This window comes from Coffea eugenioides, chromosome 8 (genome assembly GCF_003713205.1).
Source record: "Coffea eugenioides isolate CCC68of chromosome 8, Ceug_1.0, whole genome shotgun sequence".
In the NCBI taxonomy this organism is placed as follows: Eukaryota; Viridiplantae; Streptophyta; class Magnoliopsida; order Gentianales; family Rubiaceae; genus Coffea; species Coffea eugenioides.
This window is the reverse complement of record NC_040042.1, coordinates 41,648,715-41,662,772: the sequence shown is the minus strand read 5'-3', so window position 1 is coordinate 41,662,772 and position 14,058 is coordinate 41,648,715. Positions and strand designations below refer to the sequence as shown.

At 30.7% G+C, this 14,058-nt stretch overlaps 1 protein-coding gene across 1 annotated transcript; it reads left to right on the top strand.

Moving 5' to 3' along the window:
* Positions 1 to 10,695: 10,695 nt before the first annotated feature.
* On the top strand, positions 10,696 to 12,336 carry LOC113780803 (protein LATERAL ORGAN BOUNDARIES-like). Its single transcript, XM_027326582.1, has 2 exons — positions 10,696 to 11,453; positions 12,261 to 12,336. The coding sequence occupies exons 1-2, from the start codon at positions 10,696 to 10,698 to the stop codon at positions 12,334 to 12,336; spliced, it is 834 nt and encodes a 277-aa protein (XP_027182383.1).
* Positions 12,337 to 14,058: the final 1,722 nt, after the last annotated feature.

Sequence of the window (14,058 nt, the reverse complement as noted above, 5' to 3'; positions counted from 1 at the left end):
CGATTGTGGTCACAGATGATAGGAAATGTGTCTTGGATGGGCACGTGTAAAGGCATTTTATAACCTGGAACTTGAACAGTCGTTGGGTGTTGAAGTTGAGTGGAAGGGCCATATGAAAAGTTGGGGGATTTGAAAGCATAAATGGGAAAGGTGGAGTGCCTAAAATAATCAACTGCCAAAGGTAGAGGGTCGCGGGTGAAACTAAGGGCATTGAAAAAGGCGCCAAGCTTGACGGAGAAACTAAACACTGCATATAAAATGAACAGGAATTACCGCGAAAAGCATATTCGTTATGGAGTTGGCGGCTGAAATAAATGCTTCAAAAATATATATTTGTATATATCCTAGCATGTATGTCTATATATATATTTTTGTGAATGGGATAACTTTGTACAAGCTCGGATGAGTGATATTTTCGAAATATCATTGGACTCCACTGAGTATAATTTCGTTTCTCGTGACAGTAGTTTAATATGCCAATATCAATGGTGAAAATTATCTAATAATACTCTCATATTTAAATTTTAAATTTTTTTCATTTACATATAAATTTCCTACTTTTTTTAGAACGTGTATACATACATACATTTTAAAAATATACATTTATACATATATATAGATATATGGATATGTATGTCTTTATATAAATATATTGTGAATGGGATAACTTTGTAGAGCCTCGGATGACGTTATCTGAAATATCATTGAACTCCCCTGAGTATAATTTCATTTTTCGTGATAGTAGTTTAATATGTCAATATCAAAAGTGAAAAATTCTCAAATATTACTCTCATATTTAAATTTTAAATCTTTTTTTCATTCTCTAAATTTCTTACTTTTTTTTACAATGTGTATACATACATACATTTTCAAAATATATAATTATATATATACATATGTATGTCTATATATATATATATGGTAAATTCATATATACAATTAGACTTGCAAATGTCAATGCAAACTGCTATGCACTTGAACCTGGAATAACGGATAACTATGCAATAATGTATTTCTAAATTATAATAAATAGAATTTTGTTTTTCTTGTAGTTTTTGTGATTGTGATCAAATGAGGTATGACTATGCAAGTGTATTTGTTTTCAAATTTCATTTTTACTTTTCAAATTATAGTTTTATCCGTGATTGTGTAGCATTATGATGTAGTAGAAATACAAAAGAAATACCATGTAAATAGTGATAGTTTTTTCCAAATAAACAAAGTGATTTATGAATATTCCTATCTAGCGAGCAAAAGGGTAGTTAGGATATTTAAAAATCTTGCTATACAAACAACAAAAGTAAGGTAGGTTAGTGATATTTTTAGAACTTTAGGGGTGTCAGGCGAAATGAAGAGAAACCTCAGGAGAGGTTTACAATATTGACTTACTGAATACACTTATTTATGCCAATTATACTCTTCATGCTAATTATATTTTTAAACTAAATTACTATTTACGCATATTTTAAAACTTCAAATTTAATTGCTATTAGCGAAATTATATTGATTTTTTTTATACGAGTAGTATTTTTTATCTTGGATACTACTTTAATTAGAATTTAGTTTAAAGACATTCACTGGAGTTTGGACGCATCCAGAGAGCATCGATCGATGTATCTTCATGCATAAATTGGAATAAATATGCAACCTAATTTTTTAAAAAATAAATTACTACTCTATATCCGAAATTTACTTTTTGGATAGTAGGTTTAGTTCATACTATTTTTCATAGTATTTAAAAATATGTAAGTACAAAAAAATTTGAAATTATACCTATAATCATGTATCATACGAGTATATTATGAGTACTTACTAACTAAGGTACTAAACTTTAATCATTGATAAAACATCTTATCGTTATTTCAAATAAACTTTCTAATATTAGTTTGAGATAAGTTTTAAAGTAAAATAGTACATGTGTCCCATAAATCAGAAAATCTTGATTATTAATCAAATTTGCCATGTTATCATTAATAATTACTATTTATGTATAAAGACTTACTATTACTTGAAGTAAAATAGTACATGCATTTGCTTGCCTTTTGCTTTGGTTAATTATAAAATTAGACATAATTGTAGAAACCTCCTATAGGTTTTTGACATATTCACACGGCCTTCCCTAACATTTGCAAAACTATACAAAACTTCAAAAACTTTAAGGTTTATATTACAAATTTAATTCCAACGAAGTTTACTAACATTAAAAAAATTACTTTACATGGGGGAGTGAAGTGAAAAAATGGGAGTATAATAATATCCCTTAATTGTTTATTCCATAAATATCCCTTATACATGTATGTGAGTTGAATTTGTTTAATAATAGAAATAATTTTTGGTGTAATGGGCCATTTTTTTTGTGCAGTTGGAGCATATTTTGCCTGAATAAAGCTATTTCTAAGATTTTACCTAAATACCTAAATTATATGTGCGGTTGGCGGATTTACCTTTAATATAATAATAATAGTAATAGAATTACTATTATTATTTGCTAGCAAAGCACAACATTATTTCTTTTCCATTCTACATTATCTGTTTATGCAGCACTTCCCCTCGACATTTCTCTACTTTTCATTGCTCTCTTATTCACCATGTTAATCCAAATGGATATGTGATTTTATTAATTTCAAATGGGTAGCTGAATAAAATCAATTAATTAGTGGCTATTAAATGGACAGATTTCGACTGCCTATTTATAATTAATTCAATTAGACGTAAATTCAAATTCATCAGTAAGCAAATGAATTTGAATTCATATACACAATAATTATGTCAAAGTTTTTGCAAAGTCATATCTATCCAGTGTTTCCTATTCTTTAATTTTCATTTATTAAAAGTTTTGGAAACAAAATTGGTTTTCATTTATTAAAAGTTTTGGAAACAAAATTGGTTACAGTAAAACAAACTGCCAACTATTTATTAAGCACTAATGTGAAAGTATTTTCAAGTACCTTTGTCTACTTGACATTTAAACTAATTTTTTATCATAATTTTGTATTATTACTACACCCATTCGGTGTGTCATAACCAGTGCTCATAATAATTGAAGTTTTTGTACCAAAATACACTATATCTAACGTTAATTGTTGGGGTTAAATGCAATAAAATCATGACTAACTATATACTTAATTGCAGTTTACCCCTTAAACTATAGTAATACACTTTTTCCTCCCTTGAATTATTGGCAAAAAAATTTTGGGATTGCAGAAAGGCATCCTCAATGTTTCGTAATTTTGGCCAATTAGGGACAATTGACGGGAAATGAAGAATTGATCGTTAGAACCAACGGTTTTACCTAACAAAAAATGGGTAAAACCGAATGGAGCCATTTTTAACGGAACAATTGCAACGGACGAAAAACTCCATTCTTCTCCTTCTTCCCTCTGTCTTTCTGTAACCCTAAAATTTTTTTGCCAATTTCTGGAGTTTTAACGACCGTTATATAACTTTCAAAACAAACAAATTTATTCTAAATTTTTATTTGGGATAATTTTATAAACCAAATCGCGGCCACTTTCTATAAAGTATCACTTTCCCATAAAAGACCAACTTTTTATGATTTTTCTCTATTATAAGAACAGAGTACTCAATTTTTCATAAATAAATTTATTTATCGGATAAAATAAAAATAAACCCTTTTTTTCAATAAAACACTAACTCTTTATGACTTTTCTCCATTATAAGAATAGAGTACCTTTTTTTCATAAATAAATTTATTTATCGAATAAAATAAAAATAAATTCATTTTTCAATAAAAAGACCAACTCTTTATGGTTTTCCTCCATTATAAGAACAGAGTATTCATTTTCCCATAAACGAATTTATTTATCGGATAAAATAAAAATAAACCCATTTTTCAATAAAACACCAACTCTTTATGACTTTCCTCCATTATAAGAACAGAGTACCCATTTTTTTATAAACAAATTTATTTATCGGATAAAATAAAAATAAACCCGTTCTCTAATAAAACACCAGTTCTTTATGGCTTTCCTCCATTATAAGAACAGAGTACCATTTATGGGTAAAATCGTTGGTTCTAACGATCAATTCTTCATTTACCGTCAATTGTCCTTAATTTGCCAAAATTACGGAACTTTGAGGATGCAATGTGTTTGGGGTGAAACTTTGAGAATGAAATTGGCTAACCACCCAAACTTTGAAAATGAAAAGTCCATTTTTTCCTATAAGACATTTAATCAAATGTTATTTATTGTTTTAATTTTAGTTATGACTATGCTACATATTTATTAAATAGACATATCTTTATAATTAAAGTTAATATTTGATACTCCCTCCGTCCCACTTTGATAGTCCTATTTTCCTTTTTCGTCTGTCCCAAATTGTAGTCCACTTTCTAATTGAAAAATGTAGTTGTATTTTAATTTTCCTAAAATACCCTTATTCAATGTAAGTTGTTGTTACTATAAATCTACCCCATTTAATGAGACTTGATTCTTTTTTTACTATCAATTCAAATTCTCATAAAGTTGTACTCTAATTAATGTGAGGGCATTTTAGAAAAATAGCTACCTAAATTGTTGTTCCAACAAAGTTAACTATTTTTTCTTAAACTGTGTGAAAAAAGAACTAGAACTGTCAAAGTGGGACGGAGGGAGTAGTTTAGGATACCATATATTTAAATAGATGAAAATTATTTTGAACATAACATATTAAAATAATTTTGTTTGTCAATCATTTTGGCCTCTCCCCACCAAGGAAAAAATTTTGGCTTCGTCACTGTCTAGGGGGAAATTAGGGCCTATTGCTAGCAAAAGATTGTGAAAATTTACCTTTATACCCTAATTATTTGGAAAAATCTAATGAACAAATTTTGTAAAAAAAACCTTGTTTCTTGCCAACAAATTAAGTAACTAATAAAATCACCTGTAATGTTACTTTAGCATATTTAATTTATGTTAAATACAAATTCTACCAGTGTCCCTTTCGTAAAAATATAAATGTAATACTTTTTCAATTTTAGTTACAAACATTTATATATTTTACATAAATGTAATGAGTCAGAGTAAAATGCCCATAAATAGCTAGTATTTTGTTGATGTAATGCAAAAAATTCATAAAGAATTGGTATGTTATGGGCGCAATCTTTTTTACTTTCACATATTTAAAATTTGTTAAATATAAAATCTACCAGTTTCCCTTTCATAAAAATATAAGTATAACACTTTTTCAATTTTAGTTACAAACATTTATGTATTTTACATAAATATAATGATTCAGAATAAAATACCCATAAATAACTAGTATTTTATTGATGTAATGCAAAAAACTCATAAGAGTTGGTATGTTATGGGCAAAAAAATTTTTACTTTCACATATTTAAAATTTGTTAAATACAAAATTTACTAGTTTCGTTTTCGTAAAAATATTAGTGTAACATTTTTTCAATTTTATTTACAAACATTTATGTATTTTAAATAAATGTAATGATTCAGAGTAAAATACCCATAAATAACTAATATTTTGTTGATGTAATGCAAAAAAATCATAAAGAGCAGGTATGTTATGGGCAATATGTTTTTTACTTTCATAAAAATCAGTTTATGTTAAATACAGGACAACCAGTTTCCCTTTCGTAAAAATATTAGTGTAACAATTTTTCAATTTTAGTTACAAACATTTATGTATTTTACATAAATGTAATGATTCAGAGTAAAATACCCATAAATAGATAGTATTTTGTTGATGTAATACCCATAATCGGGAGAATCAATTGGAATCCACTGTTCCTCAACCTTGGACACTTTATGTAAAGTAGAGATATTTGTATTCAATTAAATGTGAAACAGACAACAATCTGTCTTCCCATGAACCTAGTTTCCACAAATGTTAATATTTTACTAATATAACAATTAAAATCAATTTCAATAATTCAAATTTTGTAGGTTAGATAAAAGTTATTAGAAAAGTGAGAAATCAAAAGAAAAATAACTCAAATTTATTAAAAGTCCAAAAAGGATTCAGTACTTCAGCTCTAGAAGTCCTCCAAATAACTATATATTGGAACAACTATAATCAAAATAGATTACATAATTAAAAAACTTAATATTTCGAACATTTATTTTCTTAAGTTTCACTTCTTAAGGCCCTCAACTCATTATTCAATAATGACCATATGTTGCTTCAAAGCCAAGCATGGCTGTGTTTAGTACTGCTTACGCTTACTTTTCGATGTTTTATTCCTAGACCCATTATATTTATGTTAATTCCGTGACACCCCAATACATTTCCAACTTCTGCAGTACGCAACATTTCCAAACCGCCCGCGCCTGTTATAGGTCACCACTTGCATTTGTAGAAATATTCCCTTCATCGTCCGTACATGTCAGCTTGCAACATGCCGGCTTCTTTGCCATATTCTTTACCTTTTCACACCTGTTTTGGATTAGCTGAATACACTATAGAATTTACCATATTAAGACGCATGCAAATCAAAGGTATTAATCGTTATTGCAGATGCTAAGATTGGGGGCCAATTTCCGAATAGGTTGTGGTCTAAACTCTACAATACAAATTGACGGTAAAACAAATTTGTATTCAAGCTATAAAAAATGTATTTCAGCAATAGAACTGCAATTTTTGGGGTTAGTTTGGTATCAATATTGAATCAATTCTTTGTCCATGAGCTAAAACAAATGTATTTCAGCAATAGACTTGCAATTTTCTGGCTTAGTTACCTTGGTATCAATGTTGAATAAATTCTATGTCAAGATGGAACTTCTTGCACTTCTGAATAATCAGGGAGCCACTAAGTAGGCTAGAGAAAATTGACATATTGACGAGGATTAATACTTATTTTTTTTAAATATATTTCTTTTTAAATGTAAGCGGAAGGCCTAGTTTCCAAGGTTTAGAAAAATAATGAAAATACTAGCCTAGAGAGAAAAAGAAGAAAGAAAAAAAAAAGGAAAATAAGAGAGCATGATGGTCTAGTTTTCATCCTGATAAGTGTGTGAATTTAAGGATGTGTACTGGATCACTGGATGGTGTGCCCCCAAATTATAAGTGAGAAGTTGATCTCATATTATGAATTAAGTTTTTATACACTGTCAATGTAAAGAGTTTTACACTAGCAGTTATAAATGTATGACATTTGTACGAAAACTAAATTTCAAATTTGAGATTAAACTACGTGGCATACACCTAATATCACACGCATGTGTATAAACTGACAATGCATAAAAATATACTCTAATATTATTTGCTAAGGGAAGTTCTTTGTGCCTTATAGATGTAATTAATAGGCCAACATTTTATTTCCCGTCTCTTTTAGCTTTTATTTTTTTTATCCAAGTGATTATTGATTATTGCAGTAATGTCAATTGTTTGCGTCTATCCAAATATTGGGGCCTAAAACCATCATAGTTTTGTGAATTTCGCCAAGTTTTTCAAATTCATGTACCATATTTTCTTTTGATCATCGCAACATGTCAATGGTTTGAATATTATTCAAATGCATCCCAAGCTATCACAGTTTTTGTTAATTTGGGCCTCAATTTTCAAATTTCTGTCGACTGGTAAGTCAATCACTGGCTTGGGTAAAGTCCAAGTCTATATAACCCAAATTTAGACGCAAGCCCATTGCATTCCAAATACACACGGGGTCAGCTCAAGCGGGGTTTGAGTTTAAATTTTGTAATGGGCACTTATTAACGCTTACAACATTCCATATAAATACAATTAATCTTAGCTTTTATTTCGCATTGCGTTCAGCTAATTTTTGGATTTAGAAGCGTTTGATAAAATTGAAATTTGAAATTTGAAAATGTTAAATTATTGCATTATGAAATACTAAAATATTAATATTTGAGCGTATTCTGCATTAAGTGATAAGTGAACATTTTATCACTTATTTATTAAAGTAGTAAGTTTCATCTAGATAATTCAGAGCTACTTAATTAATTAAGACATTCTATTTTCTTACTATCAAACATGTTTGAACATATGAAGTTCTAAATCTATTAACTTTAGGTGGTAAATTGAATTATCATATAGGGCTTTAGTCGTACTTTTTCATTACATTAATGCAAAAAACTCCAATTAACAAGTACTCCTAGGGATTCGTTAAACAAATCCTTAGTACAATAAAATAATAGATGACTTTTGTTTGAATTGAATCTTCAACAAAGATTTTATTCCTATTCTTTAGAAAATATATATTTTTAGGGAAATTTTTTTTTAATGAACGTTTTGGTCCTATTTAATAACCTAATTCAATATTTAAGTTTAATGAATTAAGATTTTAACATATTCAGACATGTTTGATAACTTAAAATATAACTTTTAAATAAATTAAATGACACTAAATTTTCTACGTAGAACTTGCTCAAAAAATAAGTGATAAACCATTCACTTATCCCTTAATGTGATGTATATTTAAATATATCAAATTTAGTACTTAATAATTCAGTAACTTAATGGATTCAAATTTCAAATTTTAGATTTCAATTTTATGAAATGCATCATTTATCTTTTGTTGAGAATATTACTAAAGTTTTATAGACATTAAATTGGAACTCTATCCATTTTATAAATTTAGGACCTAAATTTTGAGTTTAAACGATACGGTATGGAATTAAACCTAGTCTATCCAGCAAGACCTAAAAATCTTGGTCGCTAACGTACCTGTTTGCTAGAATAATACAAGAATTTAGTTGTTGGTTTGAGGGACGAGTATACTTATCGATGGTTAAGGAGTCTCTACAGTTGCAAATAGGATGGTGGAGTGTAGTGCATGGTTTAGATTAAGTACTTTTTGAATTGAACAACCCTGATTAGATTTAATCAAAAAAAAAAAAAAGGAAATGATGGGTTGAACGGTACGGAAGGAGAGACTATAAGTGAAAGATTTCGAATTCGAAACTTCTCACTTATATAAAAAGAAAAAACTCGGGAAAATATGTTAAATAAATGTTAATGTTTTGTACATCGGTACCTTAGGACTTAGGGTTAGGGCACATATCTATTGTATTAGTATTTAGTGTACAATACAATCAATACTATGCTAATATATATATGATGGTACTTTACAAAATTCAAGATTTATATATTTTTGTGTTAGCGTACATAATTACTATTTGAGCAAATTGCACCGAATGTCATTAAACTATTCGCTTGTACAACTCTATTTTTTTTGTCAGACCACCCGGTATCCAGAGCCATTGCTCAGACTAATCTGGATTCGGCCCGGATTGCGCCCGCAGAGTCCGACTCTTGCTCGTGGGTAAGGCCTGGCCCTGGGCTGTTTGAACTCCACATTGCAATGATTGAATCGAGGTCCCTAATCCTAATCCGTATATCAACTTCCTAGTTTCCTTTTACTCACCTCTTTTATAAGGACGGACAAATTCTCCAATTTACACTTTACCATCTCTCCCAACAAATCAACTGTACCTAAACTTCTACTCGAACAAAATCTCTCCCAACAAATCAACTGTACCTAAACTTCTACTCGAAAAAAATTTCAGTGAAGATAAGGGATATGATATGGTCATAAGACGGGATCACCATCATGTTGTTTTGCATTGCATTATGCCCATTTATAGTACTAGCTTTTCCAACAACACAGAGTACTACAAGTTTTAGCCTAAGTCATGGTCCAAATAGGCTCCAACGATATATTAAGACGCATGCAAATCAAAGGTATTATTCGTTATTGCAGATGCTAAGTCATGGTCCAAATAGGCTGTGGTCTAAACTCTACCATACAAAGTGACGGCAAATTTCGTTTCTAGATCTACCAAGATAAGGATAATGTTGTTGAAGGACTATCTTAATTAGCTGCAAAAGTCCTAACCTCGAATAAGAAGTAATTAATCAGAATTATCGAACCCCAAAATTTTGTACTTCTAATCACTAGCTTTTAAACTTCACCCTTTTTTTTTTGTTTATATCACCTTAAATTACTGTCTTATTATCTCACCCTAATTTTTTTAGTTTATATCATTCTGGTTGGAAATGTATTGTACGTAACGAGGAAGAGAGGTTTTCTTGGACTAAAGCTTTGGTAGCCTTTGGAGCATATGCTTTAAAATTTTAAATTTTAAAAACTTTTAAGGTGATCGTACCATGATAGACATGTTGGTTTATGTGGTTTCCAAAGTCAAAAACCAACAATAATCCCCCATTGAAAGCTTTTGTCATAGCTGACAACACCCTCTTTTCATTTCTTCCTTATTGGCATATAGTAAAATTCTGGATTAGTAAGGTTAAGAGGTTTCATTTAGTTAAAAAGTAGGTAAGAAATAAAATGAAAGAAAATAAATCTTGATTTTTTTGACAGGTGATATAGATTAATTTCATGTTCCTTGCCACTAAAGAAACTAAAAAAAGGGTTTACACAAAAAAAAAAAAAACTAAAACAAAAAGGAAAGAAAGCAGACAGAAGAGAAATAGAGAAGAAGGGGAAAGGAAAGTAGCCTGCTAATTGAACAAAAATATTTGATTGATATCCTTTTTTCCATTCAATGCAAAAGAAAAGAGTCGTAGCCCCAGTATGCCTCCCCACGACACACGATAGGCATATGCCTCTCCCCGCATCCATATCATAACTGAGATCTCTCTCCCTCGATCTTCTCTCTCTTTTCTCCCATAAACCAAGGTGCTTAACCGAAGTGGAGAAAACATAGGGATCCTCCTTCGGCACATTTGCTGCCGATCTTTACTACCATTTCTACCATGAATGGTACTAATAACCACCAAAATAACAAGAGCAAAGTTCTCAACAACACAGCCGAACCAAGCAGTAGCAGTAGCAATAGCAATAATACTAAGCGTACAACCGCTGGTGCAAGCACTAGTGACACAAGGGCTTGTGCTGCATGCAAATACCACCGCAGGAAATGTGCTCCGGGTTGTCCCTTGGCCCGATACTTCCCTCCCGACCACCAAAAACAGTTCCTAAATGCCCACAAATTGTTTGGGTTGAGGAATATGATGAAGGTATATAATACTGTTAATCCAAACGACCGACATCGTGCGATGCAATCAATGATTATTCAAGCCAATATACGTGCAAGTGATCCTGTTGGCGGCTGTCATCGAGTCATTCAAGAGCTGCAAAAACAAATACAATTTTGTAGGGCTGAATTGGACCTTGTTCTTACCCAATTGGCCCATATTCATAGCCTTCGAAGCGCCGCCGGGACCGGTGCGGAAGAACCTTTACCCAATCCTATCAATCCGGGCATGTATGTTGCTGGAGCACAATCCATGCATATCCAGCCTGAGCCTGAAGACTTTGGTGGTTATGCAGATTTGTACGTAGGGCATAAAGATGAAGATATCCAGGGTGATATTAATCCCAGTACATCGTATGGTCATCTTAGTCCAACTCCATTATTGGTTGATGGATCTGAGGATATCAAAGTTTTGTTTGATGGATATGAAGATATCAAGCCCGATTTAATCGAGTCAAAAAATTTAAATCTGTCAAGGTACTGTCATTCTTTCAAATGGTTTCATTTTCATTCTATTATCAATCAATTAATAGTTTTTTCATGGTGTTCAAGGTGATTATTTGCGATTTATAGAGCTGAATAAGATGAATAATGCTTATAACTGTATCCCTACTTAAAACAGGAAATAAAAATAAGAAATTCAAAAGGTAATGTGGAAAAATATGTCTCGAAAAGATTTTGAAATAATTTTGGAAGATTTGAAAATATAAAGGTTGAATTATCATTTAGGAAGCATGCCAAATCTTAAATATATTAGCAGATTTCTTACAATTATATTAATTATTATATTGACGGAAGATTTTAAAATTGTATTGATTGCATTGCTATAATTATGCTAATCTATAGGCGTGAAGAAACACTTAAAAAAACTGAATTACAAGTAAAAAATGCAACTAGTTGAGTGGGAGTCAGTATCTTAGGTGGTACAACACGAAGTTACATGTTTTTTCGAACCAAATCTTCGTTCTTTAAACTGTTGTCTCGAAACTTCAATTACAACCAGAACTCCACCATTTGTAGAAGGAATGTTATAGGAAGTCACCATCTTATTTTTTTTTTCTTATAACCTCACTTAGTCTTCATTTGCATGAAGGTTTGCAGCTAACTCCCCACTAACTACTTAGCTTTTCATGAAAAGATTGTTTAAAATTTGCTTATGTAATTTATTGACTTGTTTGATTTGCTAGTTAAAGGAAGTTTCTATGTTCAATTTTATTTAGATGCTACTTTCTTTTACAATTTTTTTAAGCTTTTTGTTAATTCAAATCTTTTCTTTTCCTGCAGTGAAGACGAGGAGCCAAAAGATGAAGTTAATATTCCAAAACAGCCCAAGCAAGAAAACATCGAGAATGCAACTTGATTATGGGTTTCTCATTAATATTTGCCCTAAGTTCTTAGAGGGTTACTTTGGAATAGTAGTGTTTATGAGTCACCTGCATGTAGAGCTGTTAAACGAACCGAACTGTTCGGTAGTTCGGTTTGTTTCGACACATTCGTGTTAGTGAAAGACTCGTTCGAAACCTTAAACGAACCGAGTTCGAACGAATTTTTTTGTTCGATTAATAATCGAGCGAACACGAGCATGTTCGCGATTTTTAACGAACGTTCGCGAACACGAACATAATTATCACTTGACAAATTTTAGGATTAATTTTATGGCTAGACTTTTATATTTGGAGGGTTTTATTTGTTATTTTTATGTTAATGTTAGTTATATAGTTAATGAATAATAGAATTTAGTCACTTAGTACTTTAATTATTTTTTAGAATGAATAATGATTTATATGGCATATTTAAGACTTAAAATAATGTGGATCGAGCATTTCGAGTATGTTCGCGAACGGCTCATTTATGTTAAATGAGTCGAACACGAATTCGAACTCGAACTCGAATATGAACTTTGCTTAACGAGCCGAACACGAACACAGGTTTGGAGTTCGAAAATTAACGAACGAACACGAACGTTGTTCGAATCGCTTAACGAACAGAGTTCAAACATGAGAAATACTCGGTTCAATTCAGCTCGTTTACAGCTCTACCTGCATGTCCAATTTTGTTGCCTTGACAAAAGTGGACCAACATTAGGCCAAAGTTGACGGCATACTATTGGTTATATTTAAAAAAATTCTTTCTTTTTCATTTGTTTCCTCACGGATGTTTGTTGTTTTGTTAAATTTGAACAAAATAAATAGCAGAAGCAGAGTACAAAAGAAGAGACTTGTATTTTTACCTTCAGGGGCACATAGTTTTTATATTTGTACGGATTTCCTTCGGGTTATGGTTTACAAATAGTTGGAGAAACTAGAAATTTTACTTTATTTTCCCCAGTTGTAAATTAAATTGATTTTTTTTCCCACCTCTACAAGATTTCATTTTTCATAATCATTTGAGCATACTTGTTAACCGATTTGATTTGATTATGATTCATCCGCTTGGTAATTCACTGAGGATATTGAATGACAGCAGCTGCTTGCTAGTAGTATTTAAGGGGTTAGAGAGTTCTCATCACAATACCAATCTGCTCTTCTAACCCTAGAGCCTAGCGCTTAAAGAGATATTCCCTCAAAAAAAAAAACTTAAAAGATATACTTTAAGATAGTAAGTAGAAATAGGTTGGAAAAAAGTGAAGAAATTTAATGTAAATTGTCTTTAGATGTCCTGTGAAAACCAATCTCGTTATAAGATAGAATTACCTTTTTTTTCTTCAATTAGAGTAACTTAAAAGCAAAGGTTTAAATATTAACTATAAGACCATGGAAACTACTTTTGCCAAGGGTGGATAAGTTGAAATCTCATGGTTGAAGTATAGGAGGGGACTAAATCTACACCCCTCAATCTAAGTCCATGCACCCAACCCTAGCATTAAGATGACAATAAAGCCCATAGGATCAGTTTGATACATACTTTTTTCAACATAAAAACTTGGTATTCACACGACAAGGGATGTTTTAAAAGTCAATTACACATTTTAATTAATTGAAAGTCTTTCATACCATCATCTTAATTGTTGATCTGATAGTGTTTTCTAAAATTATACTTTAATCAATTTTGAAGTGCAACATGCCAAAAAGGTAAAAATGTT

Bases quoted from the DNA above. Each gene is read 5' to 3' on its own strand.
- LOC113780803 (XM_027326582.1), top strand. From the start codon at position 10,696: ATGAATGGTACTAATAACCACCAAAATAACAAGAGCAAAGTTCTCAAC. The intron at 11,454-12,260 runs GTACTGTCATTC...CTTTTCCTGCAG, and splicing joins AAAAATTTAAATCTGTCAAG to TGAAGACGAGGAGCCAAAAG.